The sequence below is a fragment of the Chlamydotis macqueenii genome, chromosome 25 (genome assembly GCF_036417535.1).
Source record: "Chlamydotis macqueenii isolate bChlMac1 chromosome 25, bChlMac1.mat, whole genome shotgun sequence".
NCBI lineage: Eukaryota > Metazoa > Chordata > Aves > Otidiformes > Otididae > Chlamydotis > Chlamydotis macqueenii.
Genome location: NC_141580.1, coordinates 5638293 through 5666256, shown reverse-complemented (window position 1 = coordinate 5666256; position 27964 = coordinate 5638293). Strand labels below are relative to the sequence as shown.

The window sequence follows — 27964 nt, the reverse complement described above, 5'->3', positions numbered from 1 at the left end:
CCAACAGGGGCGGGGCCGGAGCTGGCGGCCGCCTGTCAGTGAGCGGGGCGCCGCGGAGAAGGCCTGAGGGGCCGCAGCGGTAGGTGCGGGACGGGACCGCGTCCGGTCAGCGCCGCGGGGGTGGCGTTCGGCCCGGGAACCGTGGGGCGCGCCTGTCCGGTAGGCCCGGGCGGAGCCCGCCGGCCTCCCGAGGGTGTGAGGGGCTCGCTGCCCGGCGGGAGGGAGGGGAGCCTGGCCGGTGCCGCCGCGGGAAGGGCCTAGGCCAGCGGGAAGCCTTGACGGGTACCTACCGGGCTCCGCCGCAGCCGCCCCCGCAGGGCGCTGAGACCCTCTCCATCTATTTTTTTTTTTTTTTTTTTTAATTTAGATGTAATATTTCTGCTCGGAAGCTCCTCTCCTCGGTTCCTGAGCTGGCCGGTTCCCTGCCAGCCGCCCCCGGTCCCGGAGCAGCCGTCGGAGAGAAGAGGTGAAGCCGCAGCTTCTGCCCGTGTCGGTTGGGTGGTGCTGGGTGCTGCTTTCCCAGCCCTGGAGCGGGGAGGAGGAGGAGGAGGCGGGCCTGGGACTAGCTAATAAAAAAAAAAAAAAAACCAAAACGACGGAATAAGATGTAAAGTTCAGTTGAACTGCCCCTGTGCCCTCCCCTCGCGTCTGGCCGTAGCGCTTCTTTGACACGGCTTTTCTTTTTTTTTTTTTTTTTTTAATCTCTGGCAAAAGGTTACAATACTTCTTTGCTGATTAATAAGTTGCTGCTGTGGTTGATCTCAGATGCTTCCTGTCTGCCTGAATTGGTTGTGTTAGAAACATGTCTTCGGTGCCTTGCACATGTAACAGCAGCAATCTGAAACCAGCATCCATAAACAACGTCTGCATTTCTTTTTCAGCTGGGTTGCTGAGCTCTTTTATGAGTAATAACTCACACCTTTGCTCTGACGTTAGCGATAAGAATAATCGAACCGGGCTTTGAAATGTGCGTCTGCAGTGTGCTGCTTTATTGCATTTTAACTCAGTTAAAATCTGTTACTGGCACCGCCGCTGGATTCCTTTGGAATGAGTCATTTGCTATTAACTAGTAAATTTTAACTGCTGTAAGAGAGTGAATCTTTGCAGAGCGTGCTGTGAGGGAGGAGTGTAACAAGCAAACACAGAACCACCAGAAAAACCTAAAGGATTTGTGGGACCTGATCCGACATCACGGGAGTTAGTGAACTCCGCCGCTGTCTGTCCTGAATCTTATTCCAGTGTTAAACGTGAGACAGTAGAGCTGAGCTTTTGTTGTGAGTGATGCGGTGCCTAATTATGACTCTGGCTCCTAGAGGATGGAGGCAAATGTGGTCATGCTCTCTGTTTAACTTTTCTTCTGCAACTTTTAAAGTTTGCTGGCAAGTGTCACTCAGATCTGTTGGTGGAGACAGAGGGATAGAGGTCTGGAAGACAGAAAGATTTCTGTGTTCTGAGAAGAGCGCTGGCTTGGAATAGAAGAGACTGGAGTTAGGAAGGGGTCTGGAGGTGCTGGGAAGGGGAGATCAAGAGGATGCTGTGAGGGCTGGCCAGGTGGGAGTACTCTGCTTTGCTGAAACCAGGCTTTGCTGGTCAGAGTTAAGTCACATCTGGGCCCTGAAGAATATGGGCCCTGAAGAATATGGGCCCTGAAGAATATGGGCCCTGTCGTGTCTACAAGGCAGCTCTCTTCTGCAGTTGGTAGGAAAGTTTGTCTCATGGGAGTTTGCTCAGGCTGGACAGTTAGAAACTGCTATGGCCAGTTCATATGTCTACTGTATAGCATGAAATAATGGTGATTGAGTTCACAGGACCAATCGTAAATTAAGATTACGTAGAAATGCTTCTGTCTGTATTAAATTGAACTCAGCTTGTGGTCTTGCCTAGCATTTTGGCTTTACTGCTTCCTTGTAGGCTTACATGGCGTTTTATAAACGTGGTTGAAAACTTCAAGCTGTACAGCGATGTGTGGTAATAACTGGTGAGAACTCCGTCCTGCTTGCTTGCGCAGAAGTGATCTGAGTATGTGCCTGTGGTTATTGTTGGAAGTTGTTCACTTGGTGCTTTATTATCTTGTTATAATGTAGGAAATAGCTTCACTCCACAATTGGGCCTTAAAAACCAGGGTGTCGTGAAGCAGAGTCCTGAAAGCCTGTGTGAGAGCAGCCGGGCCAGGCTGGAAAGCAAAGCCTTGCCAGGTTGAAGTTGGTTCTGGTGCTTTCTGTTCTACTGGTTTGCAAAGCAGTTTGGAAAAATCACCCACTTCTTTGGGTGAATGGCGTTGCGGCGGTGTTTATAAACTCAGGGCAAAAGGTGTTATTCGTATCTTTGTTCATCAACGTGAAGAGAACTGTTAAGGCGTGAGTTGTGCTCGAGCTCCTTGGACCTGGGGAAATGAAGACAGGTGTGTTCAGATGCATCAGGAATTCCGCTGGCGGTTAAACCCGGTCAAATATTTTCCTACAGACCTCGTAACCAAACTACTGCAGTGTGCTCGTGTCCGGCAACGAAAGAGGCGGCTGAAGCTCGTTACCCCGGTGTTTACAGAGAGCAACACAAGTGGCTGAACCAGGATTTTGAAGTATTTACTGTCAAACCGCTTTAAAGAGTGTGTTTGCGTGTTTATTCTAGTTTGTAACATAGCTTACTCCTGAACGCAAGGCTGATAGTGAAATCCCTCGAACCGGCGGGCCCGCGGTGGGCTGGGGGGAAGGTTGAGCTTTGCCTGGCGATGGTCAGGCGGCCCTGCGTGCAGCAGCGCTCGGCAGCGCGCCGCGAGCGGGAGGAGCCAGGGGCGGCTGCGCGGGCCCCCCGTGCGGATGAATGAACAGCGCTGGTACAGAAGAGGAGGTGAAGGCTGAGCATCCTGGAATAGCAACTGGTGATCTGACTCACCAGTATTTTAATCAGTCAGGCATTCTATTTATTTTTACTTTGGAACTCTTAGATACACAAGAGAAGTCCTTTTTTTTTTTCTTTTCTTTTTTTTTCTTTTCTTTTCTTTTCTTTTTTTTCTTTTCTTTTTTTTCTTTTCTTTTTTTCTTTTCCTTTTTTCTTTTTTTCTTTTCTTTTTTTCTTTTTTTCTTTTCTTTTTTTTCTTTTTCTCTTTTTTCTTTTTCTCTTTTTTCTTTTTCTCTTTTTTCTTTCTTTTTTTTCTTTTTCTTTTTTTTCTTTTTTTTCTTTCTTTTTTTTCTTTCTTTTTTTTCTTTTTCTTTTTTTTCTTTCTTTTTTTTCTTTCTCTTTTTTCTTTCTCTTTTTTCTTTCTCTTTTTTCTTTCTCTTTTTTCTTTCTCTTTTTTCTTTCTCTTTTTTCTTTCTTTTTTTTCTTTCTCTTTTTTCTTTCTTTTTTTTCTTTCTTTTTTTCTTTCTTTTTTTTCTTTCTTTTTTTTCTTTCTTTTTTTTCTTTCTTTTTTTTCTTTCTCTTTTTTTTCTTTCTTTTTTTTCCTTTCTTTTTTTTTTCTTTCTTTTTTTTTCTTTCTTTTTTTTTCTTTTTTTCTTTCTTTTTTTTTTCTTTCTTTTTTTTTCTTTCTTTTTTTTTCTTTCTTTTTTTTCTTTCTTTTTTTTTCTTTCTTTTTTTTTCTTTCTTTTTTTTCTTTCTTTTTTTTTTCTTTCTTTTTTTTTTCTTTCTTTTTTTTTTCTTCTTTTTTTTTTCTTCTTTTTTTTTTCTTTCTTTTTTTTTCTTTCTTTTTTTTCTTTTTTTTTTCTTTTTTTTTTTTCTTTCTTTTTTTTTTCTTTCTTCTTTTTTTTTCTTTCTTCTTTTTTTTTCTTTCTTCTTTTTTTTTCTTTCTTCTTTTTTTTTCTTTCTTCTTTTTTTTTCTTTCTTCTTTTTTTTTCTTTCTTCTTTTTTTTTTTCTTTCTTCTTTTTTTTTTTCTTTCTTCTTTTTTTTTTTCTTTCTTCTTTTTTTTTTTCTTTCTTCTTTTTTTTTTTCTTTCTTCTTTTTTTTTTTCTTTCTTCTTTTTTTTTTCTTTCTTCTTCTGACACAAACTGAAACATCTCCTTGCTGACAGCTCTGAGCTGGTTTAAATAACCACCACAGGCCCGTGCTACAATAATACGCCTTAAACTGACACGGTCGAAAACGGAACTGTCTTAATTTCAGTTCCATCTGAAACATGGGCAGGCAAGGAAGCCCATCGACAGCATCCAAGCACAGAAAGACAACGGCGAGGAGACAGGGACGACGGGAAGCGGTGCCTGGGGTTTGAAAGGGTTGTACACATACTTGGGCCTCACCTCGGATCATCGATGTGATTCTTTTTTTTTTTTTTTAACAAGCGTAGTCTTATTTTTTTCCTTTGGTGAAATATGTGGGTTTCAATTTGATGTCTTTGTGTGATGATTTTGTGGCTGATGCTCCAGACTGGTTCTCAGGGCTGCAGACGTGGCACTTTCTCCAGTACCTGCTGGCAGTTGCTAGGACTGGAAGGTCCCTGGAAGGTGTGCGTTCTTCCCAGTTGCCATTCCCTGATATAGTGATGCCTGAATTCCTGGCTCTTCCCAGCTGCTGGTTTGCTGAAGTGGTCAGCAAAGCAATGGGGCTAAAATGCTGCTTGTGTTGTTTTAATAAACCAGTAGCAGCTGCAAGAAGGAAGGTTAACCTGAGTTAGTGCGTTGTTCATAAAGCTCTTCTCGATAAGGAAGTGGGAAACCTCACTGAGACAACATGATTTTTTTCTTTTTTTTTTTTTTTTTTTTTCCAAACTAAATGTCAATGTGAAACTGCCGCTGAACATTCGCACTCAGACTGGGAGAAGAAATCTGCATACTTTGAAGCTGACTTATTAAGTCTTAAGTATATTTTTAAAGCTCTTTCCCAAGTGTCTTTTAACAAAGTCTATGGAGTACTCCACAAACTGTTAACTGAAATTCTCCAAAAAGTCATTGGCAAGGGAGATTTGACGCAGGATCCCATATTACGGTGCGCTGCAGAGTTTTAGTGCCGGAGGGGTATTTGCGTTTCTTTTTTCCAGCTATGAGTCTATCTTTCTATATACATAGTGACTTCATGAAATGCAGAAAAGTTCTTTTAAGGTCCCTGCTACAAACAGCTTCCAGTTGAGAGGGAAGAGCTGAAGAGGGTGAACAGGGACTGAGAGAAGGGTGGAGGGAGGAGGTTTGGAAGGAGCAGAAAGCACATGGTTATCTCTTCTATTAATAATGTTTCAGTGTCGTCTTAATTCTGACTCCCTACAGTCTCAGATGACTGTATCCAGTATGTGAGTTCCTCACAGGAGCACAGACATTATTTGTGGGTGGAGCTGCCACTGCCACTGGACCAGTGCCTCCACAGCACAACTGATACTGTGTCTGGCTTTCATTCTGTAAAACTGCGCTTTCTTTTTTACGGCAGTGAGAACTGACATGAGGTAGCCTGAGGTGAGTGTAAAACCTTACGGAAGATAAGGCGCGCGTCATCTCTAAGGCTGCTAGCAAAAGCCCGTTGTGAGTGAGGGTGTTGTATTCACTTTTATCTCCTGCATTGTTACCCAACTTCCCCTTTCTTCCTTGAGAATTGTGATCCCATACACACGTCTGCAGGAGGAAGAAGGTCAGGAACTTTGAAATCAGGAATTGCAGCTGAGTCTGAGTGACCTGGATGAGGGAGAGGAGGTTTTGAAAACCAGGCAGGCAGTTTGGGGTACGACACAACCACCCTCCAGCTCAGTAACTCAAAGCTCCTCGTGTTGCGCGTACGTAACTTCTGTCTCTACAGGAAGCTGTGCTCATCCTGGAGCGGCGGTGAGTAAACAGGCACCTGAAACTGCAGCTCCAGCGCGTCTCATGTGTGCAAATCCCGTTCTTAGTGGTCTTGCTGTGCAACCTCAGGTACTCATTTGCTGCTCCCAAGGCTCCCTTTTGTCTGCAGCTTCCTTGGGAAGGGCTGCGCACGGGGCCTGGGCCTGAGAGACCGAGCACCTGCATCCAAATTAATGAGTCCTGTGAATGCTCCGTGCCTCTCCGCATTGCCGCTCCCTGCGAGTGCGCAGGGATGAGTCTAGGCTGGTCAGTTCCAAATACGTAGCTTCAGGAGAAGTTATGCTTCAAAAGTCATTTATAAGTTCTGATTTTTTTTTTAAATCCCTGCCAACTCTGCTTTGTTGTACCATAAAGCGAGTTGGGTTTTTGATTCTTCTGCGGACCTGAAAACTGTGCGGCAACAGTTAAACTGGGCTGGGCTTGCAGCTCCTGTGCCTACACAGCCTCGTAGCCCTGAGTCACACATTAAACTGTCTGAGAGCTGGCGGCTGCTGGGGTAGAGGACGTTGCTTAGAATACCTACCTCTTGTTTATTTTTTTTTTTTCCCCAGTCGGCAAGCGAGGTATGTGCTTTGTTGACTTTAATCTCAGTAATGTTTCCTTGTTATTCTTTTCCATTTCAGAGGGCGACAAGGACTTGCCATTTTGCTTCTCCCCCTCCTTTGTTGTCTTTTAACTAAGCTGAGGAGCGACTCGGAGAATTACGTCTTTTTTGGTGATGGGTTTGTGCTGCAGACCTTGAAGGTCCTTCAAGGTGATGGGGGGCAAGGAGAGACAGAGTTAATGCAAATCGGGAGAGAGTGAGTTTAAAAATAGCTCTGAACTTGTCAGTTTGGTCACCGGTGGCTTGGGTTAGTCATCTGGCAGGCTCTCTTTCTGCTGCTCCAAGGGATTATTTTACAGCACTGAGATTTGACATAATTTCTGTAGAGGCGAGGGAGCGGGATGGGCGTAATGAGTGGGATACTGTCATCAGCGCTTCTTTTGCACCGCAGCTGTTCTCTGTTTAGCCGCTGAATGTGGTCATTGTTGACTTTCCCTGTCTACCTGCCAGGTTGGTTGTTAGGTGACTCACTCACACATCCCGCGGAGGTTCCTGTGCTTGGCTCCCTTCCCCTCTCCTTGGTGGCCCTTTGGGCACCCAGCACCCACTAGTTTTGTCATTTTCCTAATTGATCTCCATGTTGCCAGGAGCCTGTTAGAGTGAATGCTGCCGCAGGCAGCTGTTCAGGATGGGTGGAAAGGGAAGAAAAAAGGAAAAGAAAATCCCTGGTGTGGATTTAAACTGCTGAGCTTCAAAGATGTGCTCCTGCGGTGGTTCTAATACCTTGTTTTTGCTGGCCTCTGTTCAGATGTCCCTCCTCCTCGTCTGATGTTGGGTTCATGGTACCTAACACCTGTATGAGTTTGCTAAGGTTTCTGAATTTTCATGGGTTGTTTACTGATGGGAATGTTCATTTTAAGATTTTGCACTTGAGCTGCGAGAGGACTGGCGTGAGAAAGTGACCTCTCCAGTTAAGGGGCAATAGAGCTTGTTCTGATTTAAAAGAAAACAGCTGGTTTAGCTTTTCTGGAGTCCAAGGCAAGGGGGATCAGGGACTAAACCGAAGCCGTGTTTCCTACGGGCTTGTGTTCAGCCTTGGTGTAGGGAACTCCTAACTCCGTGTTCCTGATTTTCACCCTGCAATGCACCCCTGTCCTGTCCCAGTGCTTTGCTTCCGCCCTTCTTGATGCTTCTCCCTTCCCACCCCTGGCTCCCTTCCACCCTCCTTCCTCTGCGCTGCCAGTTGGCCAAGGTTTGGCATGTGCTGGGGCTTGTTTGGAGCTCCGTTTATGCTAACTGGTCAGCTAGCAGCCCATGCTGATTGACTTGCCAGCTGCTGCCAAGCGGAGGGGATCGGCTTTTCCAGCCCCGTCGCTGTCCTCCACCCGACACCAACTCGTGTGAATCCAACACGCTGTAAAAGCTCTGCTTTTGTCGGGCTCGAGCAGGGGTTTCCAAAGTTATTGGCGATTCAGGGGAAGGAAGGGGAGCGAGGGAGGAGTCGTGTATGGGCAGGCTGATTGCCTAGCCTTGTTTTGTTGGAAGGAAAAATGAGAAATGGATTTGAGGGTGACTGGGTACAAGGAAGAAAGTAATTAGCAGGGTTTTATGGCCATTTCATGTGGTGTGAGAGCACAATGTAATTTCTCCTAGTTGCGCTCCAGGAGAAAATCTTTCGTGTCTTCTCTCTTTTTCTTTTTTTTTTTTTTCTTTTTTCTTTTTTTTTTGTGTGAATATTCTTCCTGTTTAGTGATACCAGAGTTCCCTCTTCTTTATGGTTTCGCTGTTTGTTTTTAAGCTCAGGGAATATACCAAGAAATAAATTTCCCTTTGAAACTTGTGTGGTCTCGTATCTTTAGTACTGAGACTAACATTGATTATTCAGATCTTCAGTGGTGGAGAGCTGGCAGGCTTGGGTTCTTTTTCAGCTCCGTGCTCAGAGGTTCAGTAGGACTTTGATTTGGTTTAAATTATTTGGTAATCTAATGCCTTCAACCGCCTCCTGTTCCTGGTGGACTTGAAGCTGTTTCTGTCTGTGAAGTATTTTGACACGTGTTTTGCTTTGGTTTTTTGTCCTTGCTCAGTGCCTCTCTGAACCTGTGAAATGGCAGTGATGGGAATTACAAGCCAAGGAGCTCCTGATCCAGCTGTCAAGCACAAGAAGGAGCTCACAGCTACGAAGGGGCTGAACGAGACAGTGAGTGAGAAGCAGAGCAGTGTTTGCAAAGTAGAAGATTCAAAGAAGGCCATCTTTCACAGCCAGTGGAAAATCCTGAATGATGTAATCACCAAAGGAACAGCAAAAGAAGAAACAGAAGGAGGCTGTGCATCAATTTCTATTATTGCCCAAGCAGAATGTAAGTAGCCTGGCGATCTGCTCTTCATTGAGAAAAGGGAATGTGTGAGACGGTATGGGATTTCACTCGCTTCGCGCTCCTGGAGAGCTGAGCTGAAATCTATTTGTACTCCCAAGTGGGGTGGAGTTGGTGACACATCCCAGTCTCTATTTAGGAAGCTCATGAAATCTCCTAATAATGTGGCAGCGTCTGCTGAATGAAGCATAAATAACAGAACAGTATGCAGCCACTGCACCTAGCTGCTTTGCCTAGAAACCTGCGTCCTGCTGGGTCGTCTGCTCTTGGCTGACTTCTGAAAGGTGTTTCAAAAGAGGAGGGGGAAAAGAGAAGAAAAACAAAGCTGTCAGGTGGGAATGAGCTGGGGGGTCGGGAGATTGCAGTGCTGGGAAGCTGTCTGGTGCTGAGGAGGGAAGGACGCAGCGCGGGTGGTGTGCAGGACTGTGTGATAATTTGTCTGGATCACCACTTGCTTTAGCAAGTTGCTAGAGTGGTTTCTTAGTCCGGCTGTTACCAGGAGAGACTTTGCCTGATATTGAAGACATGTGATGATGCTGTTTTCTTTCACACAGGTGAAAACAGTCAAGAGTTCAGCCCCACTTTATCAGAGAGATCCTTTATTGCTCATAGTAAGCGTTACAGGTGAGAGACTCCTTAACGAACACCCGCCTTCGCTTCTGTGTGTGCCGTCTTCTTCCAAATCACGCTGGCTCTGTGTGCTCACAATGTTTTTTCCAAAAGCATTTCTGTCTGAGGCTCAGGAAGGGTATGTCATTCCCCACACACCTTCCTCAAAACCTTTTTGTGTTAGGAGAAAGGAGAAGTTTCAGCACGAAGCACCCCAAACACCTTGCATTGTCTTATTGTCAATGCCTGCTTGACCGTCTTCTGCCTCTGTTTTGGGGTTGGCAAATTTGTTTTGAGGTTCATGGCCTTGAAGTAGAAGGAAAAGTAGGCTGCTGCTAGAAGTAGTCCTCAGGAAAAGGAACTGCTTTGTTTCTAGGGAGGATAAACAAAAGGGGATGAGAGAAGAACCTTTGCTTAATGACAGCATCAGCAGCAGACAGTTGTGCAAAGAAGCTGAAAGTGGTAAAGGGGGAGCAACAGTTGTGATAGGAAAAGAGGCCTGGGACTTGCTTTTTGGAAGTCGTCTGGGAGTGAGCCACTTCCTGAAGAACCTGTCCCTACTGGGGCACATGGTGGAGCTTTCTGAATCACTGGAGTTTTACCAGGCAGCTCCCGCACTCCAGCACACAGTTATCCCAGTGGATAACTGGGATATAGGATTTGATGCTGCCTGTCTTCTGGCAGCTTTAAGATGCTGAATCTGGCCATGTGAGGCATGTGGTTTGACATTGCCTGCTGCCTTTAGGATGTTGTCCCGTGAACCAGCTGAAAAAATGCAGAGTGAATCATTTCTTAGAGGGTTTGTGTGGAATACACACCAGCGATATGCTCAGGTTCAAGGTGGTAATGCCACCACCTAGAACTCTGCTTGTTGGGTCTTTCAGCACTCAGTGGTGCTCTGAAACAGCAGGAGAAGGTGGAGAGAGCGATGCTGGCTGTGAGCTGCATCACTGTTCAGTAAAGGCAGATGATGCACTGCATGGATCAACAGAACAATTGTGGTTTCTTCATTTGAAGATCAAATATCCTGTTTTCTTTTATAGCTTAAGTAAAAAAATCTAACTGCTCTGATAGGTATTGAATAACTGCAGGCGAATGTTTCTCTTGAGAGCTGCATCACAGCTGGTGGGCTGGCCAGTGCTGGTTTGTGTATACGTGCATTCCTAGAAATCGCATTGATGGAGCTTTACCTGCCAGAACATTTTGGCTTTTTGAAGATATTTTGAGTGTACTTAGTCACCCCTTTGCTTTGGTGCAAAGCCTATTTTTCTTTCAAATAGAGCAGGCGTTTATATTACGCACACTTTTCTGAATTTTAACATTTTTTTAGAATAGATTGCATTTATACATAATCTCTGTGTTCACCATAGATCATAGACACAAACTGTCTCAAAGTAACCGGGAGACATTCAGTGCTTTTCCCTCCACTTTGCTGCCTAGTCTTGCTGTTCCCTGCAGAACTTGTAAATACTGGAAGACTTCATGCTTTCTTTCCCCCCACACCCTCCGTATTTCTTTCTTTCAGGGCTGTGCCCTGATATTGAAGTTACAAATGCTGCGTATTAGAAGGCAAGAAGTTACGTTATCGTTCTCTATTCTTTAACTCTCAGAGGCAGAATTGCTAATTCTCATTCTGTGCGTCATAATTGTTAACAGGAGGTGTGCTTTCGCCATCAGATCTAAGAGACTTCATGCATTTTTGTTTCCGATAGCCGGTCAGACAGCCTCGATCAAATCCCTAACAATGTGGCCCATGCAACGGAGGGGAAGATGGCACCTACCTGTTGGAGAGGGAGGCATCGTGGTAAGACAAAAAAGAAACGTCACAAGAAAAGATCCAAGCTGAAAGTACAAACAGTGGCTGCTGGCAGGCAAGGGCCCAGAACTCCAGAACAAGAGAGCTGCACCCCAATTCCCGTCCAGGTGAGAGTCCTTAAGCCTTCCTTTTGTACTGTTGGGACCCCTGCGAACTCCTCGCTCCTCCTTGGTTGAACTTTGGGTGACTCTATTGAGGTTCTTGCTCAGCTGTTTTGTGTTGTTGTGTTTTCTAGGAGGATGAATCACACCAAAATATTCCTTACAGAAACAATTTTTGGGTTTCAGAATTTCACAAGGACTGGTTCTATGATCCACTGCCATTTGAGAAACCTGAGAAAGTTCTGTCTGCGGGCAAACTCCATTCACCAAGGAGCCAATACAAAACAGAACTGCACAAGTTGATAAGCCCCATTCAGTGCCTTAATCATGTTTGGAAATGGCCCTATCCGAGGGACAGTGTTCCACAGCCTGAAACTCTCCATCCTTTTCCCTACAACATAATCCCCCCTCATTTCCCACATCTGGACAGTCCTCTCCATGCCGTGAAACATAGTGCTCTGGAGACATACTTCCATGGTGACCTCAACTATCAGGACAGGGATCATCGCTTATCTGGCCTAAACTTAGAATATAGTTTCCCTAAATGCATCAACCAGTCTATGAAAACCAGTTCGGACAAGATTTCAGTGGAAGAATACTTGGTAGACGCTTTGAAGGGGAGCGTGAGTCTCGGTGAACCGCAAAATTTAGCCAGCCTAGCCAAGACATGGCGAGGAGGTGGTCTGGACCCAAAGGAACAGTTTCATGAAGCAGATGAAAATGAAGGCGTGCTACTTAACGAGGTGATCTTCTGACCCTACGCACTGGTGTCGTGGAAGGCAGAGTTTCTCCTGGGCTTCAGAAGAGGGAGAACCTGAATCCATGTGCTAGCTTCTATAACAAGACTGGATTTTCTGAATGGTTCTTGATGTGGTTGAAGACTGCCGGTTAAAGATGCGGTTTTGGTTTTTGAAGGATATAAAGCCCTGTCTTGGATCGGTGGCTCTGATTTGTTTGCTCATTCACAAAATATGCATTGTCTATGAGAAGTGTTTCTGTGCTTAGTCAGGCTTCAAACACATTTCCTCTGTCTGTGAAAGAACCCAGTCCCTTCAGGTTAACAGGTTGCAGTATTTTATTGGCTGTAGATGACCTGGGCTCTGACACAGACAGAAACCAGGGACACGTAGGTCATTAAGGTGCGAAAAGCGTGTCTGCCACCTCTGGTAGGAAGCCAGCAACTCGCCTGTTGTCCCTTGCCAAGCGCAGGGCTTGGGCATAGCGGATGCATGTAAATTGTAGAGGCATGATTCGTTTCTTCTGAATTCAATTCTCTCTCGCGACCTTAATCTCCTCGTAGAGGACTCTTCTCTGGAATCAGTGTGACCCTGTCGGTGTTGTTGGTGGAGTTCAGGGTGTCACTCACCTGCCTGAATGTGTTTACACCAAAACTTAGGGCACAATGTCAGTCTACTGCCTATAAAAGCTTTAGCTCACACACAGGTGCCTGCATTTAGTCAGATTAATCTTGTTTTGTTTGTTCGACTTAGCTTTGTAGTGATGTCCTGCGTGTGAAGGGACCAGTTTGGAGCTCCAAAGCTATCCAAACACTGGTGGCCTTTCTTTACAGCGATGAGGTGCACTCATTTAGATCAAACAGGGCCCACAGAAATCAAACAGGTCCTCCTGTATTGCTTCCTCTCCAGCCTGTGACAGAAGTAATTTTGTACAGGGATTTTTAGGGGGTTGTGGCGGTACCCATAGTTGTGCTGTTTCTGAAAGTGCTGGTCTCCATCTGTGGAGCTCAGTGGTTAAGTATTTCGTTCCTTGCTTCATCTTGTTTTCTGATTTTTAACTTCCAGAAACTCAAGCCGGTGGATTATGAGTACCGAGAAGAGGTTCACTGGACCAAGTGTCATGGTTCTTTGGGCATCGGCTCTTTTGGAGAAGTGTACAAAATAGAGGACAAACAGACGGGATTTCAGTGTGCGGCCAAAAAGGTAATTGCGTGTGAGAAAGGGAGGGGGTTCCCGACACGAGAAGGCAAATGGAGAAAAAGTCTTTTTCTTCCAGCTGCTGTGGGCTGTCGGTCCCGTGATGTACAGTCACAGCGAAGTGCTGCTGTGGTTGTGGCCCAGAAAAAACTTCATGGTGATGGCATGGAGGGAAGAAGCAGACGAAGAACGTGTGTGTGTGTGTGTGCACAGGGGATCAAACCTGGCAGCTAGAAATAGGTTCACTTAGCCTTCAAAGCCTGCTGCAGGGGATCCTGGGGTTTGTGCTGAGGGAGCAGAGACTTCCGAAGGACTGTAAGTGTGTTCTAGTGACTGCGGGGGAGAAACGCCTGTGAGGTGTCTGCTTATCTAACTGCTCTCATCTTAAACACGTCTGCTGTAAATGGCAACATGGCAGGTGTTTCCCTGTTGAAAAAGGAATAAAGTAGGAAAAAAAATATAAGTGCTTAAAACAGAGAGAGCTTTTCTCTGTCAGTGAGTGTCATATGCACTACTGGCACACTGTAATGAGGTGATTCCGTTACAGATGCAGCAAAGGATGTGTGTTTTTCCAGAAGCTAGCATGATAATCTCTTGTACACCAAGCTACACCGTTGCCACGTGATGTCTGAAGCGTTTGGAATAACTGGGCTCAGGGCACTGACATGTGGCCAGCCGTGGGGGGCTCAGGGATGAAGGCAGAGTGATAGTGCAAGCAGCTGATGAGAATGTAAACTGTTCTGTTGGAACTTAACACTTGAGTAGTTTCAGCACCTCCGTGAACTGATGTTTCTCACGTTACTGCAATAGAAAACTTCAGCAAACGTGTGGGAAGCGCTTGTCTCGAGTACAAAAATAATATATGCAAAAAGAATTGGAACTGTGTTTTTTGAGTGTAAAATGTTTGGGGTTTCCTGTTTGCAGTGATCCCAACTTGGTGTGTTACCTGTGAAAAGGTGCAAGTGGCCAGACTACGGCGCCTCGTCCAGCTTTTTAACCATTTGGTTTGTCAGCTAGAGAGAAGCAAACGTATTTAAAGCATGTAGAAAATTATTTCTAGTCTGCATCCTCACATTTGAGATCTGGAATTTTGTGGCAGTGTGGCCAGCTTGTTTTCTGCCAGTATGTAACTACTTACATTTATTATCCATTTTGCAGATACTCAGTCTTAGGAGAAATAGCTGTTACTGGTGGGGTGTGTTTTCAGGAAGGAGGAGTGGTAGCGCTGAGAAGAAAGACATGAGAGTAGGAGAAGCTGAAGTCTTTTGTAATCCCATTTTTTTCCTAATTATTGGAGGATTTCAGAGGATACTCCTGTAAATCAGCAATACATCTTCTCAGACCAAGCTCTTAACCCAGTGAGTTCTGAAATGCCAGCACACGCTGCACTGCGATGTGTTTCATTTCACATCAGGAATTCCTGCTGGCTGCCGGAGTTAGAAGGGGACTACCTGACCTTCTTTCACTATACATGGTGGTGTAAGCACCTGCTCTCCAAATTCTTGAGATTAAAGAAAACTAGCTGTAGCTGGATTGCTGACAGTGAGGAAAGATTATACATCCTTTTCCAACCAGAATCTTAATGACTCGTGTTTTCCTTCTGGTCTTTAGCAAATTCTTGTTTTATTTTGTTTGGCCGAACGCTGTGAATAGGGTTTTTCTTTAACCATTTTTCTGTGCGGGCTGAGTTCCACCTAAAAAGGTGATGGTGTTGATCACTGCTTGTGGCCTTATTTTGTATTCCCTCCTGCTTTGGGGGAGGTTTATTTTTGCCAAGTACTACACTGTCCTTAGAGTTTTTAACATTATTTTTCTTCTTTTGTGAAAGCAGAATGCTGAAATTGTCAGTATTCTCTTTTTAGCTGAGACAGAAATTGCCTTCCTCCTGTGGATTACCAGCACTCAGCCATAAGCCAGAGGTGTTGCAACCTGGCATCTTTTTGGACAAATCTTAACTTTACCCAGACACTAAGGATTTAGGGACTCTCATCGCCCTTGTTTAGAATCATTCTGAGGGTTCCCACTTATTGCTGTACCCACTGATTTCTGTTAACGACGGTCATCCTTCTGCCTCTGCTGTTAAACTCTGCAGGACACTCTGACCCATCAGAAAGGGACAGTTCTGACATGATTCATCACAAAATTTGTTCAGTGCTGCTTCTTTGTTTCTTTAGGTACAAGTCGAACACTTCCGTGCGGAGGAGTTAACGACGTGTGCTGCAATAACGAGTCCCAGAGTTGTCCCCTTGTACGGAGCGGTGAAGGAGGGACCGTGGGTGACCATCTTCATGAAGCTGATGGAGGGTGAGAAGGGAACAACCGCAATGGGAGCGCCATTGTAACTGCTGAACGCGGTGGATGTTGATCTCCTTTTCCTCCTGCCCCAATTTTAAATCTGTTAATTCTTTGGTGTATCCAGAGTGTTCCTAGCGTTAATTCCTGAGTGGGTTGGGATAGGTACATGTAACCCCTCCTGGTGTGTAGCAGTGGTCTTTCCTGGGGGGAATTGTTTCCAGTCCCGCCTCGCTCCGGTTCCAGATGTGTGCCTCTTGAACAGCAGCTGTAAATTCTCACTAAAACACACAACTGGTGCTTTTTATTTTTTTTTTTTGCTTTCATGCTTATTTGCATGGCACCACGTAAAGCACATCAGACTGGAACGGGGGATACTGTATCAGCAAACCTAGAGTCTTCCGTCGCCCAGTGCTCTTTTTCTAGCCGGCACCATGGAGAAATCAACTTGTGAAGAATTGGCTGGTGGTCAGTAGCACCTAGAAATGTGTGATCTGATCACAGAGTAGTTGTTTTTGGTACAAAGCAGCACTGCTAAACTGACAGTAGGCAAAAGGCTTCGTGAAAGAGGCCGGTTTCTGTGGGCAGTGGGAACTGTGGGAGTAAACAGAAGGAACAGACCTGAGTGTGGAAGATAAGGGCTGTCAGACCCGGCAGTTCTCATTTCTTCATCAGAAACAACAAGAAACACTGATGATGCTGGGAAGAATTTAAAGATAAGCTAACGTGGACTCTCTGGGTTCCTTTCTAGGTGGCTCACTAGGTCAGCTAATTAAACAGAGTGGCTGCCTGCCGGAGGACAGAGCCCTCAGTTATCTGGGCCAGGCGTTAGAGGGCTTGGAGTATCTTCACGCTCAAAACATTCTCCATGGAGATGTGAAAGGTAGGATGGGACTTAAGGTACCTTATTCTTCCCTTTGCCAAGAGGCAAACTGCTTGGAGATTAAGTCACTGAGTAGCAAAAGGTTATTTACTGGATTTTTTCAGCTCTACATTTGAGATGAGAGCCTAATGTGATTCTAAACAGCTGGACATATCATATTTGTCACCTCTTCCTTTCTGTCATCCGGTGGGTCTGGCAGGCTTGCCCAGACTGCCCCACTGCTGGGGTAGAGGAAACTCCAGGGCAGATAATTGGTAGCTTATAAATAGAAATAATTATAGTTGTGTGCTTGCTTAAGCCAGTGACACTCCATAGGAGTAGTAGACCTTGGCTTGGGCTCAGAAAACTGTGGTTCTGTGGCCTTTTGACTTTTTTCCCATCTCGGTGACCGTAGTACGAAGGAGATTGACGGACTAATTAAAAACTTCTCATTGCCAGCGGAAAATGTACTCTTGTCTGATGATGGAAGCAGGGCTCTTCTGTGTGACTTTGGTCACTCTGCTCACCTTCATCCAGATGGCCTGGGAAAGTGCTTGGTCACAGGTAAGGATTTTCTGCTGCGGTTCTAAAGAACTGCCCTACTGACTCATTCTTTCTTTTTGAACATTTACATACAGTTAATTTGCAAGCAACTGTATTTTCCAGACTTAAATTTGCTCATAGTGTCGCACGTATTGATATTACTGTGATGGATCCCACTGCCAGCTAAAATTAACTTCAGGTTGAGGGTGGTCCTGATCTCCCAGTCTAGAAGGCGGTTGTATTTTGTGTAAGATTATGTCAGCGTGCTACATTCAGTGTTTAGTCCCTGCAAGAAACCACATCAAAACTTAAAAATCTAACTCTGACTTGCCATGTAACGTCACTAGGCAGCTGGGGAAGAATCCTGACCTCCACCAAAGCAGAATTCCTCACTGACTTTTGGGCGGTGAAACTTTACAGTGCTTTTTAATGCAACTGTTGATGAAGAAGGATGTGTTTTATACTGCTGAGCTCACCAATGGAGGGTCATGTTTCACCTCTCAAATTTTTTGGGAAGGGGAGCTTAATACCTGTTCTGTGTGTAAGGGATGGGAGTGATGCAGAGGTGTAGCCTTTGAACAGCTTATAAGAGCACACGGTTCTGCTTTTGGGTTAAGGTGACTTGTTTCTCACTGTAACTGAAAAGACAAGGAGGTTTCCCAGCAGTTGCACTGGAACAATTGTCTAGTTTACGTGCAGTGAGGTTTTATTTGAATGATTTTAGGGAACTATGTGCCTGGCACAGAAACCCATATGGCTCCGGAGGTGGTGATGGGAAAGCGCTGTGACTCCAAAGTGGATGTCTGGAGCAGCTGCTGTATGATGCTGCACATGCTTAACGGGTGCCACCCTTGGACCCAGTACTACAATCACCCGCTCTGCCTGAAGGTGAGTGCCCCAACGTATCTCCCGTAAGAGGTCCGTAAGCCTGAGAGGTGAAATCTCGTTGTACCTAGCTAGAGAGCAGTCATTTTGGGAAGGCTGGCTGAGAGCCAGCTGGGCATCCAAGGTGTTGTCAGCCTTGCACTGGACACTCATCATTTCTTACGCCTTTTAGGCTGCTGTGTATTACACATGCTGGGGCTGTTTCGTTCCTATCCTGCTCATGACTTTTTAGCCATTCAGCTGTAACAAAATGACTGCTCACCTCTCATTTAGTGCTGTAGTTTCAGTTGGAAATGCTCTCAGGGTGGGAAGAACCTTTCTGAAATCAAATGAAGCCTCTCTGGTCCAACCTCTTTCACTTCCTGTTTGTTACACAGATAGCTAAAGAGCCACCTCCTCTGAGGGAAATTCCACCTTCCTGCAACCCTCTCACTGCCGAGATTATAAAAATGGGACTGGAGAAAGAGCCTGTTCAGAGAGCCTCTGCCTCTGAACTGAAAACGAAGACCAGTGTCGCACTGGAAGAAGGTAGAAATGTCCTGTATCTAGAGCATCTTACCCACACCAGTGAAGCTGCCAGTCGCTAGTTATGTTGAAGCAGCCCTGTGGGAAATACCAGTATGGTTTACTGGTCAGTGTATGGTTTGCACAGACTTCAGCGTTGATGTGTATTTTGGGGTTGATAGCTTTTGCCCACAGCTGAGTGTTTGTCACTCAAATTAAAATGTCCTGTGTGTTGTCACATGCTCGCTCTTCCATCTCTGCGTGAGGTTCATGATGTTGTGCTTTACGCGGGTTTGTTAGGGTGTGTGCCGGGGCTGGGCTCGTACTCAACTGAAGTGTCAGCTGCACCTAGTGAGCTGGAGCCTGATGTGCCACAAAACTGAAAGCAGAGGTTTATTGCATCCTGACCTATAGCTCAGACTTTTGCTCCAGTCTCTAAGACTGTCCAAAACTTATTTCAACTTAATCCTGCTGAAAGGTTCTGTAATACAGTAAGAATTTGTAGAGGTGATCTGGTTTTGTCTTTTGAAGAAGCTGAGCATTTTACAGCAAGATACAATTCAGAAACTCTTGGTGTGAAGGAAAACTTTAACCTCTTTTTTTTCTTTATTTGATCATGTTTGTACACTTTTTGTTTTGATAGTGGGAGGTGTGACAAGCCCCTGGAAAGGCAAATACAGAGAGCCTAGACATTTATCTTTGAACAAAGAAAACAATCCACAGACATCCCTGTCCCCCACAGTGAGCCCAGTTTCTGAGACTGGTTCTGACCCCAAACTGGCAGTCAAAGTTTCTTGTGCGAGCCCAGTCCTGCCACCACCATCTCGGGAGCAAACAGAGGAGGTCCAGGGAACCCCTTGGAACGCGTGCAAGAAATTATCCGAGACCTGGGATCCTCTGCCTCTCTCCTCGACTCCTCTCCCCTTGAAGAGCTGCAGCAACGTGGAGAGAGCAACAACCATTTCAGAACAAGAGCTTCAGCAGCTGGAAATAGGTAAGTGATGTGCTGTGTGGGGAATTCAGCTTTTTGCTTGAGAGCACGATAAAAATACAGCTGCTTTCTTTTGGCCTCTTGACAATTATTTCTGGTTTTTGAGCTTGGATGTCATTTTGTTCATAGTTCCTGTCTCGTTACACGAATTGCTCAGCCTTCCTTGAAATGACCAAAACTGGTAGTTCTTAACCAGTTAAATATGCCACAAAGGTAGTGGTCAGGATTTCCTTCCACCCTTTGACCGGTGGAGTGAGCTTTTGTGAGAGGTGCAGAAGCTCTCCAAAACCAGCCAGTTTCAGACTCTTGCTTAATGTGCTCCAGTGTCTGCAATTACAATTTCATCTGAAATTGTAGGTTTTCAAACATAATTGTTTTAATAAAGGGATAAGTCAATGGGATGGGAGATGTCAAACAAAGCAGTATAGTGGAAATCAGTCTGTAGCTGTTTTGTTCTGAGCGTTGGAAAACCTTATAGCCACCAGCCAACGAATTTGATTGCCAGTAGCAATCCAAAATTTGGAAACCAGCAGTACGTTCAGTGTGAAAATCAGTGAATGGGCCAGTTCCATTGCCCCAGTATAACTCAGCCTTTCACTTTTTTATCCCATATTCTCTAGTCTGTAAATTGAAAACTTCAAACTAGGAAAAAAGTGTATTGAGGTGTAACTGTTGTCACAGAACTGAGGAATGGCATTTTAGGGGTTGCTGAGGGCCAACTTTCTTCTCAGATGACTTTGGATCTTCATTAGCCTTGTCAGGTCTGGATATTACCGCTGCAGGAACGGGCTGCCTAAGTTTGACCTTTCCCTGGGTATGGTGAGGATGGATCTAGAGTGAAGACTGATAGGGGACATAACAGGCAAGAACTGGGAAATTCTGGGTGCTGGTCCTGTCTCTGGTGTTTTGCATGTCGTTGCGCAATCCATCTGTCCTTTCTGACTCAGTTTCGCTATTTTCACAGTGGTGGCAATAGCCTCTACTTAGCAGAGGAATCGTTTGTTGTGTGTTTTGTGGACGTGTCGACGTTTTTTAGATAATGCTGAGGAAACTCTGGGTATTAATTGGCAGTAACTGTGATGAGAGCAGGGAGGCATGAAAGAAATCACTGGAAATGTCTTCCTTCTCTTTCCTTTTGCTTGCAGAACTGTTTTTGAACAGCCTCTCCCAGCCTTACTCGCTAGAAGAGCAAGAGCAGATGCTGTCATGTCTCAGCATTGACAGCCCGTTTGTGTCGGATGCCAGTGAGAAGGTGAGTAGAGATGGGTGCGAGCTGCATTATTGCAGGTGTCGGGGGTGGCAGGGCGGCCACCTCTGGGAGACTGGAAGCTGTGACAATGGACACCTGGAGTTTATCACACTTACTGCTACTTTTTGAGACCCAGTTTGCTGGAGAGCACCTTGGGAAGAAGTCCTTGGTCTTGGACAGTGGAGTATTTAGGATTTTAGTTGTTCTTTAGTTTGCTGTCCAGCATGGATTCCTTTCCTCCAGTTGCCCTCCTGTGCTGTATACTGTGTGGATATGGACAGTCTCAGCGGCCTTGACCCTCTCTGTGCAAATAAAGGAACTGAAGAAGCAGTGATGAGCATAGGAGATGTACCAAGTTGGACTGTGCAGCCCGGGGTCTTCTACCTGGTGGTAGCCACTAAAGCGATGTTTGGGGAAGAACAGGACAGGAGAACAGACGCTGATCTTGGATATTCATTCCCATGGATCTGTTCTCCATTAACTTCTTTTAACCCATTCAAACTAGTGACTTACACGGTCTAAGTGATGTAAATATGAAGTTTAATTAACTTTGTTTGCTTTCTCTCTGGTGTTCATAAGGTAGGGAATAGCAGTGAGAAACACTAATAAGCCTTCTTGAGCCAGAGAAGGACGTAAATCATTGTTTTCAAAGACACAGAGTCCAAAATTGTGTAGCCTGCCATCTACAGGAGTCATTTCTGACTGTGAGCATCTTTGTCTCCTATTTCTGTTCCTCTTCTCAGCCTTCTGATGCTTTTTGAGGTGGATTGAGAAGAGTTCTGTCCAGTAGTTCAGCTGTTGGCACAGCATGGTGTGCAACATGGGATATGTGACTGGTTTTTTTGTTTGGTTGGGTTCCCCCCCCCTCAATACCTAACCCTAACATTTGACTTTTGACTGGTACGCTACACTGATGTTGTCAGATTGACCTTCTGTGACTCAAAGATAGTGTAGACTTCTCCAGGCAGTACAGCAATGGAGGGTCCACAGTTGTTTATGTACAGTTGACTTTTGTCAGTTACTGACATTAGAAATTTATCTGACGCTTTATTTTCCTGTCGGTGTGATAAAACCCTCTTCTCATCCAACTCTTCAGCTGATTATTGATTTGACTGTTGAGAATATCTTCTTATATCTGCAAACTGTTGGTGTTGCTATTCATACCCTTTTCCAGATGGCAGGTAAATGTTGAATAACTGAAGGCCCAGCCTTAGATCCTTGTGGATTTCTACTTTTTTTTTGTTCCTGAGGTTATTTTAATCTCATACAAGCTCATTTTCTTTAGGAGCCTTTGACAAGCTTGTGCTTACTTTGTAGAACTCCATGAAGGCTTCTCAGAGCTTGAGGGACACTATGAGCTCTGGGATTCATTCGTGGAACAGCCAGGCGGATGGACAGAGCTTCAGCTGGAACAACCTGCTGAACCGCAGTCGGCACACAGACACTCCCAGCTATTTCAACGGTGAGTCTGGATTTCTGAAGTTGGGATAAATGTCAGGTGGGATTTTCTCAGTATCTAGAAGGTCTGGGATATGAAGTCTTTGAGGTCTCCTTATCCTTCAGTTGCTGTGGCAGCACAGACCCTCCTAAAAGCACCTGGGTTGTCAAGAGGCCAAGTCCGCCCTGGCCATAGATAGTGGAAGGCACTCAAGTCTGTATAACCTGGTAAAAGGCAGAGAAGTTCCTGGACACGCAGAGTCTGGTTCAGCTTTGTGTGCCTTGCCTCGTGCAGCTGCCGTGTGCAAGAGTATACCCTTTAGAACCATAAACGTCTACAAAGGAATTTTGAGAGCATGTTGTGCAAGTCAATGCATCTCTTCTGCTGCTTTCTTGCTAAATCCAGCTCTGCTCTGTGAGTCATTGTTGTCTTCAGCTCAGTGAAAGACCTGCGTAAATTAAATGCTTAACGACAAAAATGAGTTCTTCTGACGCGTATGCCTTGCTAGTCAGTTTTTTTTTGTGTTGGACCGTGAAGTCATTAACACTTACAGCAGAAGGTAATGACTTCTCTTGCATGTTTCAGGAGTGAAAATCCAGATCCAGTTGCTAAGTGGAGAAAATTTACACATCAGGGATTTCCACAGGACAAAAGTGGGAGACATTGCCACTGGGATAAGCAGCCAGGTGAGGCACAAGGCTGGGAGTTAAGGACAGCGTTTTGTCTGAGAAGCCATTTCTGCTGCAATGCAGGCTCGTAATGCCTTAGAACCAGCGCCCCAGAGCTCCGTTTGAGGATCCTGATGACACACTTGGTAACATAACTTCAGTGCCGCTGTCATGAGCGTGGTACCAGAAGATGTTTTCTGAATCAGAAGCCATTGCTAATTGTCATTGGACCTATAGGGATCTCCATCTTAGGAAGTACCTGTACTGCAGCTTAAAAATCCTTTTCCTCGACTATAAAGATAAACTCTTTCCCCTCTCCCTAAAGAAGAATCAGTGCATGAATTTTTCAGCAAGAGCAGAAATATCAGCTGAGGGAAGCGGGCTGTGTTTGGCTGTGGTGTTTCAAACTTGTTAGGTCTCCTGCAGGCCTCTTTGGCAGTCCCTGAAAGAAACTCCTGAGTGTTTGCAGGACTGTGACTCATCCCAGTGTCAAATGTGGTGATCATCTCTAAACAAAGAGGTTGCAGAAGCTCAGAAAATCTTTTAGTGGCGTTGGTTCTCTTTGGCGTGCTTCATTCTCTTGGACAGTGCAAAGCAAAATATTACTGGCCTGCAGGGGAACACACAGTGCCCAAACATAGAATTGTAGAATTGTTAGGGTTGGAAGGGACCTTTAAAGCCCACCCAGCCCAACCCCCCTGCCAGGAGCAGGGACATCTCCAACCCGATCAGGTTGCTCAGAGCCCCGGCCAGCCTGGCCTGGAACGTTTCCAGGGATGGGGCATCCACCGCCTCTCTGGGCAGCCTGGGCCAGTGTCCCACGACCCTCAGTGTAAAAAATTTTTTTCCTAATATCCAATCTAAATCTACCTCCCTCTATTTTAAAACCCTTACCCCTCGTTCTGTCCCAGCAGGCCCTGCTGAAGAGTCTCTCCCCACCTTCCCTGCAGCCCCCTTTGGGCACTGGGAGCCGCTCTCAGGTCTCCCCGGAGCCTCCTCTTCTCCAGGCTGAGCAGCCCCAGCTCTCTCAGCCTGGCCTCACAGCAGAGCTGCTCCAGCCCTCTCATCATCTGCTTGGCCTCCTCTGCACCCTCTCCAACAGCTCCACGTCCTTCTGATGTTGGGGGTGGGAACCACCAGCAATGGTCAAAAACTTGGGTGAGGCAATTCAGCAGCAGGGTGAATGCTACCTCGTCCAGTTTCTGAGATATTTCCTTAGAAGAGAAGGTTGGGATGTTCCTGCCAAGCACAAGCCTCTGTCCAGGAGTTTTTCTTGGGTTGGGAAGCTATTTGCTGGGTTTGGCAGAGATTTAGAAGTGCCCCTCAGATCTATTTGTTCTGCTTCACAGATACCAGTCCCCGCGTTCAGTCTGGTTACTAAAGAAGGCCAGCCCGTTCGCTACGACATGGAGGTCCCCGACTCCGGCATCGAGCTGCAGTGTACCCTTGCCCCTGACTGCAGCGTCAGCTGGACATGGCGGGTCAAACACGGTCAACTGGAGAACAGGCCATGAAGCTGTTCTTGCTTTGGAGGTTTTTACCTTGTCGAAAGAAGGAATTGCAAAAGCTTCCAACCACCCCTGCCGTGGAGCACCAAGTGCGGTTGCTGGCGTTTTGTGCTGAAGTAGGATAGCGGCTCAGCGGCTCACTGCTCTCGGGCCTCACTTCTGTTGTCTGTTCTGATCCAGTTCCAAGACACGTTCCTGAGCTTAGATGTTCTCCAGAATGGTGGGAATTACTTGTTTGGGGTGTGAGTGTTAGGTTGAGCTTGAGAATGGTGGGTGGAAATTCCTGCTTTTCAGAGGAATGCGATTGTGCTTTTCAGGAGGAGAGGGGGATTGTTGCTCGGCCTCTGCGATGAAGTCGGTAGTTCTGGGCTTGCCCAGAGGAGGAGGTTGGGTTTCTTCAGTGCAGCCGTGGTTGTTTGTGCCGAGGGGAGCGGGCTAACTTCCAGCTGGAGGAAAAACTGAACGTTTCTGTAGGCTTTGGGTAGCATCATCTCTACCTCACGCCTTTAGCATGGGGAGAATCGACAGCAGTAACTAGCTGGGCTCTTAGTTTCACCTCCCACCCTTCCCCGCAGACACTTCCTTCTTGAATCAGAAAAGAACTTTGTTCCCAGAAAGCTGTGCTTGCAGCTCTCGCCTCCAGCTCTCCTCTGCGACGCAGGAGCTGGTGCTAGCTCTCTGGCATTGCTGCCGGCGTTGCCTGGCAGGTAGGGCAGGAGGAGGGGATGGGGGCAGCCTGGAGGGGCTGTATCTCTCCATCCTGGTTCCTTGGCTGATTTGGTGCTGATTTGGGACTTCACGTGAACTCTCCAGTCCAGGCAGTTTCCCCTGGAGGGGGAAAGGATTGGCGGCTCCGTCAGCTCAGACAAGGTCTGAATTTTACTGCAGCATTTATAAACCGCAGATCTCCCTCCCAGCTGTCAGTCCGGCCGGCCGCTCGTGCCCCAGTTCCGCGCAGTGTGAGCTCAGCCTGTCCCCACCAGCACTTACGGACCGGCACGAGGCTTCGTACTGCTCCGCTTGTGTCAAAACATGTTGAAGGAGCAGGATGGGCACCTGGGCCCGGAATGCCTTAAGCTTTGACATTTTTTTTTTATCCAGATTTGTGACTTGTTTGGAGCATACTGAAACTGCATGGGTCAAATTCGGACAGGCGCGTGCGGCTAGCCCTGCTGTAACCCAGAGTGAAACCAGAGGGAGGTGCCAGCTGTGACCGTGTCCAGGACTGCTGGAAGTCCTTGCGCTCCTGGAAATCACGATCGCTTGACGGTGAGCTGTGGCTCTTCGACTGCTGTATCTGCAGCGGCCTCTGAGCAGGGGCTGGTGGCATCCAGGCCGAGCAGAGAAACAGCTCCCAAAAAGCCAGGAGGGCCCTGCCGGATCCGGGCTGGTTCTGGGGGACGCAACGGGGCAACAGCCGGAAAAAGTTCTGCTCTGGGCCTCCCTTTTGGAGGAGCAGTGCTCCTTCAGCAGCTGAGAGTCTTTCCCAGAACATCAGCTGGTGTTGCTACACTAGGCAGTGACATCCCTAATCGGAAAAGGAAAGTTGTGATGCAATAAAAACAGTGGGACTCTTGAAGAAAAACTGAACCTGTCACCACTATGGGTATCGTTTTTAGAGCACTTTTTGTTCTAAAGCACTTAATATGTTGTCCAAAATAGACACCTCATTATATCTGAAATGCCACGTTAAGAGACGTTTTAGTAAACAATTAACACATTACGCACATCTCTTCCAGGAAGGAGTAGGGGGAGTGGGTAGGTTGGCTTGATTTTTGTTTTCAGATGCTATAAACTACAAGAATTGTAGGCTGTGGAGCAGGAGGGATGGAAATGCCTTCCCAGGAGCTCCCGAGCACACGTTCGGTGCCCCAGCCGCTCTCCCCACGCCTGGCACCCCTCCTAGGCTTCCTCTGAGGGGGGAGGAGAAAAACCTGTTGGTTGTTTCTAAGAAGAGCCCGTTGGTGGTGTGTCAGTGTGACGCATCGCTGCTGGCGGCGTGTCAATACGAAAGCCTGCTCTGTTCCCTTCCTGAAGGCCGCGTCTCGTGGCTTTCGCTGTCGTCTGCAGAATGCTTCCACGGACAGGTGCAGGGTTTGGGGCAGAGGCGTTAGGCTCCGGTTCCGCTGCGTGGCAGAGTGGGTTGCAGCAGCCCCGCTGCTCATGGGGCTTCCGAGCTTCACACTTGGTCTCTAGCATTAACGTTACCTCAGGCCACGTGCACTGGGTGAAAGGCGGCACACCCCTGTGAGCCCGGGACGTCTCTGGGGGTCGATGGAGGTGCCCCTGTTCTCCTGGACCCTCACACCAGCATTAGCCAGCATCTCCGTCCTGTCCGTTTTGCCCAAAACCTTTGCTCTTCTTTTGCTGCCGTCTCAAGTGAGAAAGGGAGGCTGCAGCTTTCCACCTCACAAACCTGTTCCGTGCCAGCCAGCCAGACGTGCGGGCTGTGGTGGCGGCAGTCCTTGCCGCATGGCGAAGATGCCTTGGCCAATGCCACAAACTACTGGTGCTTTCTCGCTGTCCTCAACTGCGGTTCTGCCCTCAGGAGTGTTGCCAGCGTTTTCACAGTTTTGCCACCTACCAGCTTGGAATCTCCTCCGTTCTTACGCTGCCAGGACAGTTTCCTCTTGATTTGGCTGGTCATTTTTGCTGTGAGAGGCGTAAGAAGTTGAGGTTCCAGACCAAGGCTGGCTGTGCAATACTGACAGAAGAGAAAGTCAGGAAAGCTTTTCGTTGTCCATGTTAAAATTTGGCTGAAACTGTGCATAATTACATAATTACACTTTAAGACAGAACCCCAGTTCAGGGTAAGGAGGACAAATAGCAGGAGCAGCAATAGACACGGGTGGCTCTTGTCATGTAGCTCCTTCTGAAAGTCTGGAAAAGCCGCTGTTGGCAAAGTGCTGACGCTGATGGTCTCTGGGATGGGCGGTGTGGGTGAAGGCGATGGAACGACTAGCTTGTATTGAACCAATGACACTTTATAAAACTGTGATTTTGTAAAATTAACGTTTTTCACCTGCATTTTCACAGGGGAAAAAGAAAAATAAAGCTGGGAAAAAAATAAAAAGATTCTTCATTCTCGCTGCAAGTGGTTTGACACGTTGTCCCAGAGCCAGGCAGTGACGGTGAATGCGGCGTTTGTCAGGCACGGCAGCCTGGTTTCATTGAGCTCTGCTGTGTCTCGCCCCAGCTCTGGGGGGATGCAGGGAGGAGTCATTTCTGGGTATGAAATGAGTTGGGGAGTGGGATCTGAGCACAGGATTTGCTAAATATACTGGCATCTCATTTCCAAGCAGACAGTCCCTTCCCCTCCTCCCATCCCACTGCAGACAGGGGATTCGCTGCACCGGGAGAGAGGAGAAGTGGGTCTGGGGGCCAGGAGCAGCGCGTTAGGCAGACGTGGCTGTGGAGCTTCGCCTGCGCCTTTCAGCGAGTGCTGCTGCTGGTGAGGAGGGGCTGTTTGTCCCCACTGCGGTGGTGCGTGTCTGTTAAACCCATGCAGCACAGCGGAGCTGTGCCGGTGGGCTTGCCGGCGAGCAGCTGAGGTCAGATGTCTCGAAACGCAAGCCCCCGTTGGAGTTGGAGTTTGCTGTCACGTCCCTACGTTTGTGCTGCGAACACAGAAGTCCAATCAGTTGTCCACAAAAACGAGGTGGGTGTTTTGTCGCCGGACTTCCCCTAACGATAGGGGTCAGCTTCGGGAAGCACTGTGCCACTTCTTGACTCTGAGGAGACAGCAGTGTAAAAGAGCTGGTGCTGGGCCTTCGCCCTGGGCCTTTGCACTGGCTGTGCCCCCTCCCCGCACCCTCTTCTCCTCCGCGCTGCGGCTGGCAGAAGCTGTGGCCTCCTCACCCGGCAGCCCAGCAGAGACGGGTACGTGTCCGTGTG

The 27964-nt window shown here is 46.9% G+C and overlaps 1 protein-coding gene across 2 annotated transcripts; it reads left to right on the top strand.

The window, feature by feature from the left end:
* The first annotated feature begins 33 nt into the window (after positions 1-33).
* On the top strand, positions 34-27145 carry MAP3K14 (mitogen-activated protein kinase kinase kinase 14). Of its 2 annotated transcripts, none has more exons than XM_086766770.1 (17): positions 34-79; positions 368-466; positions 8383-8655; positions 9225-9294; positions 10992-11202; positions 11331-11939; positions 12999-13136; positions 15305-15434; positions 16174-16305; positions 16744-16848; positions 17552-17715; positions 18090-18240; positions 18860-19210; positions 20353-20459; positions 21774-21918; positions 22480-22580; positions 23912-27145. In XM_086766770.1, exons 3-17 carry the CDS (start codon positions 8403-8405, stop codon positions 24074-24076), a joined length of 2832 nt encoding a protein of 943 aa, XP_086622896.1. In that variant the 5' UTR covers positions 34-79; positions 368-466; positions 8383-8402; the 3' UTR covers positions 24077-27145. The 2 variants fall into 2 exon arrangements, with proteins under 2 accessions (XP_086622896.1, XP_086622897.1); XM_086766771.1 differs by lacking the exon at positions 34-79 and adding an exon at positions 116-159.
* Positions 27146-27964: the final 819 nt, after the last annotated feature.

Bases quoted from the DNA above. Each gene is read 5' to 3' on its own strand.
- MAP3K14 (XM_086766770.1), top strand. From the start codon at position 8,403: ATGGCAGTGATGGGAATTACAAGCCAAGGAGCTCCTGATCCAGCTGTC. The intron at 8,656-9,224 runs GTAAGTAGCCTG...TCTTTCACACAG, and splicing joins TATTATTGCCCAAGCAGAAT to GTGAAAACAGTCAAGAGTTC. The intron at 11,940-12,998 runs GTGATCTTCTGA...TTTAACTTCCAG, and splicing joins AAGGCGTGCTACTTAACGAG to AAACTCAAGCCGGTGGATTA.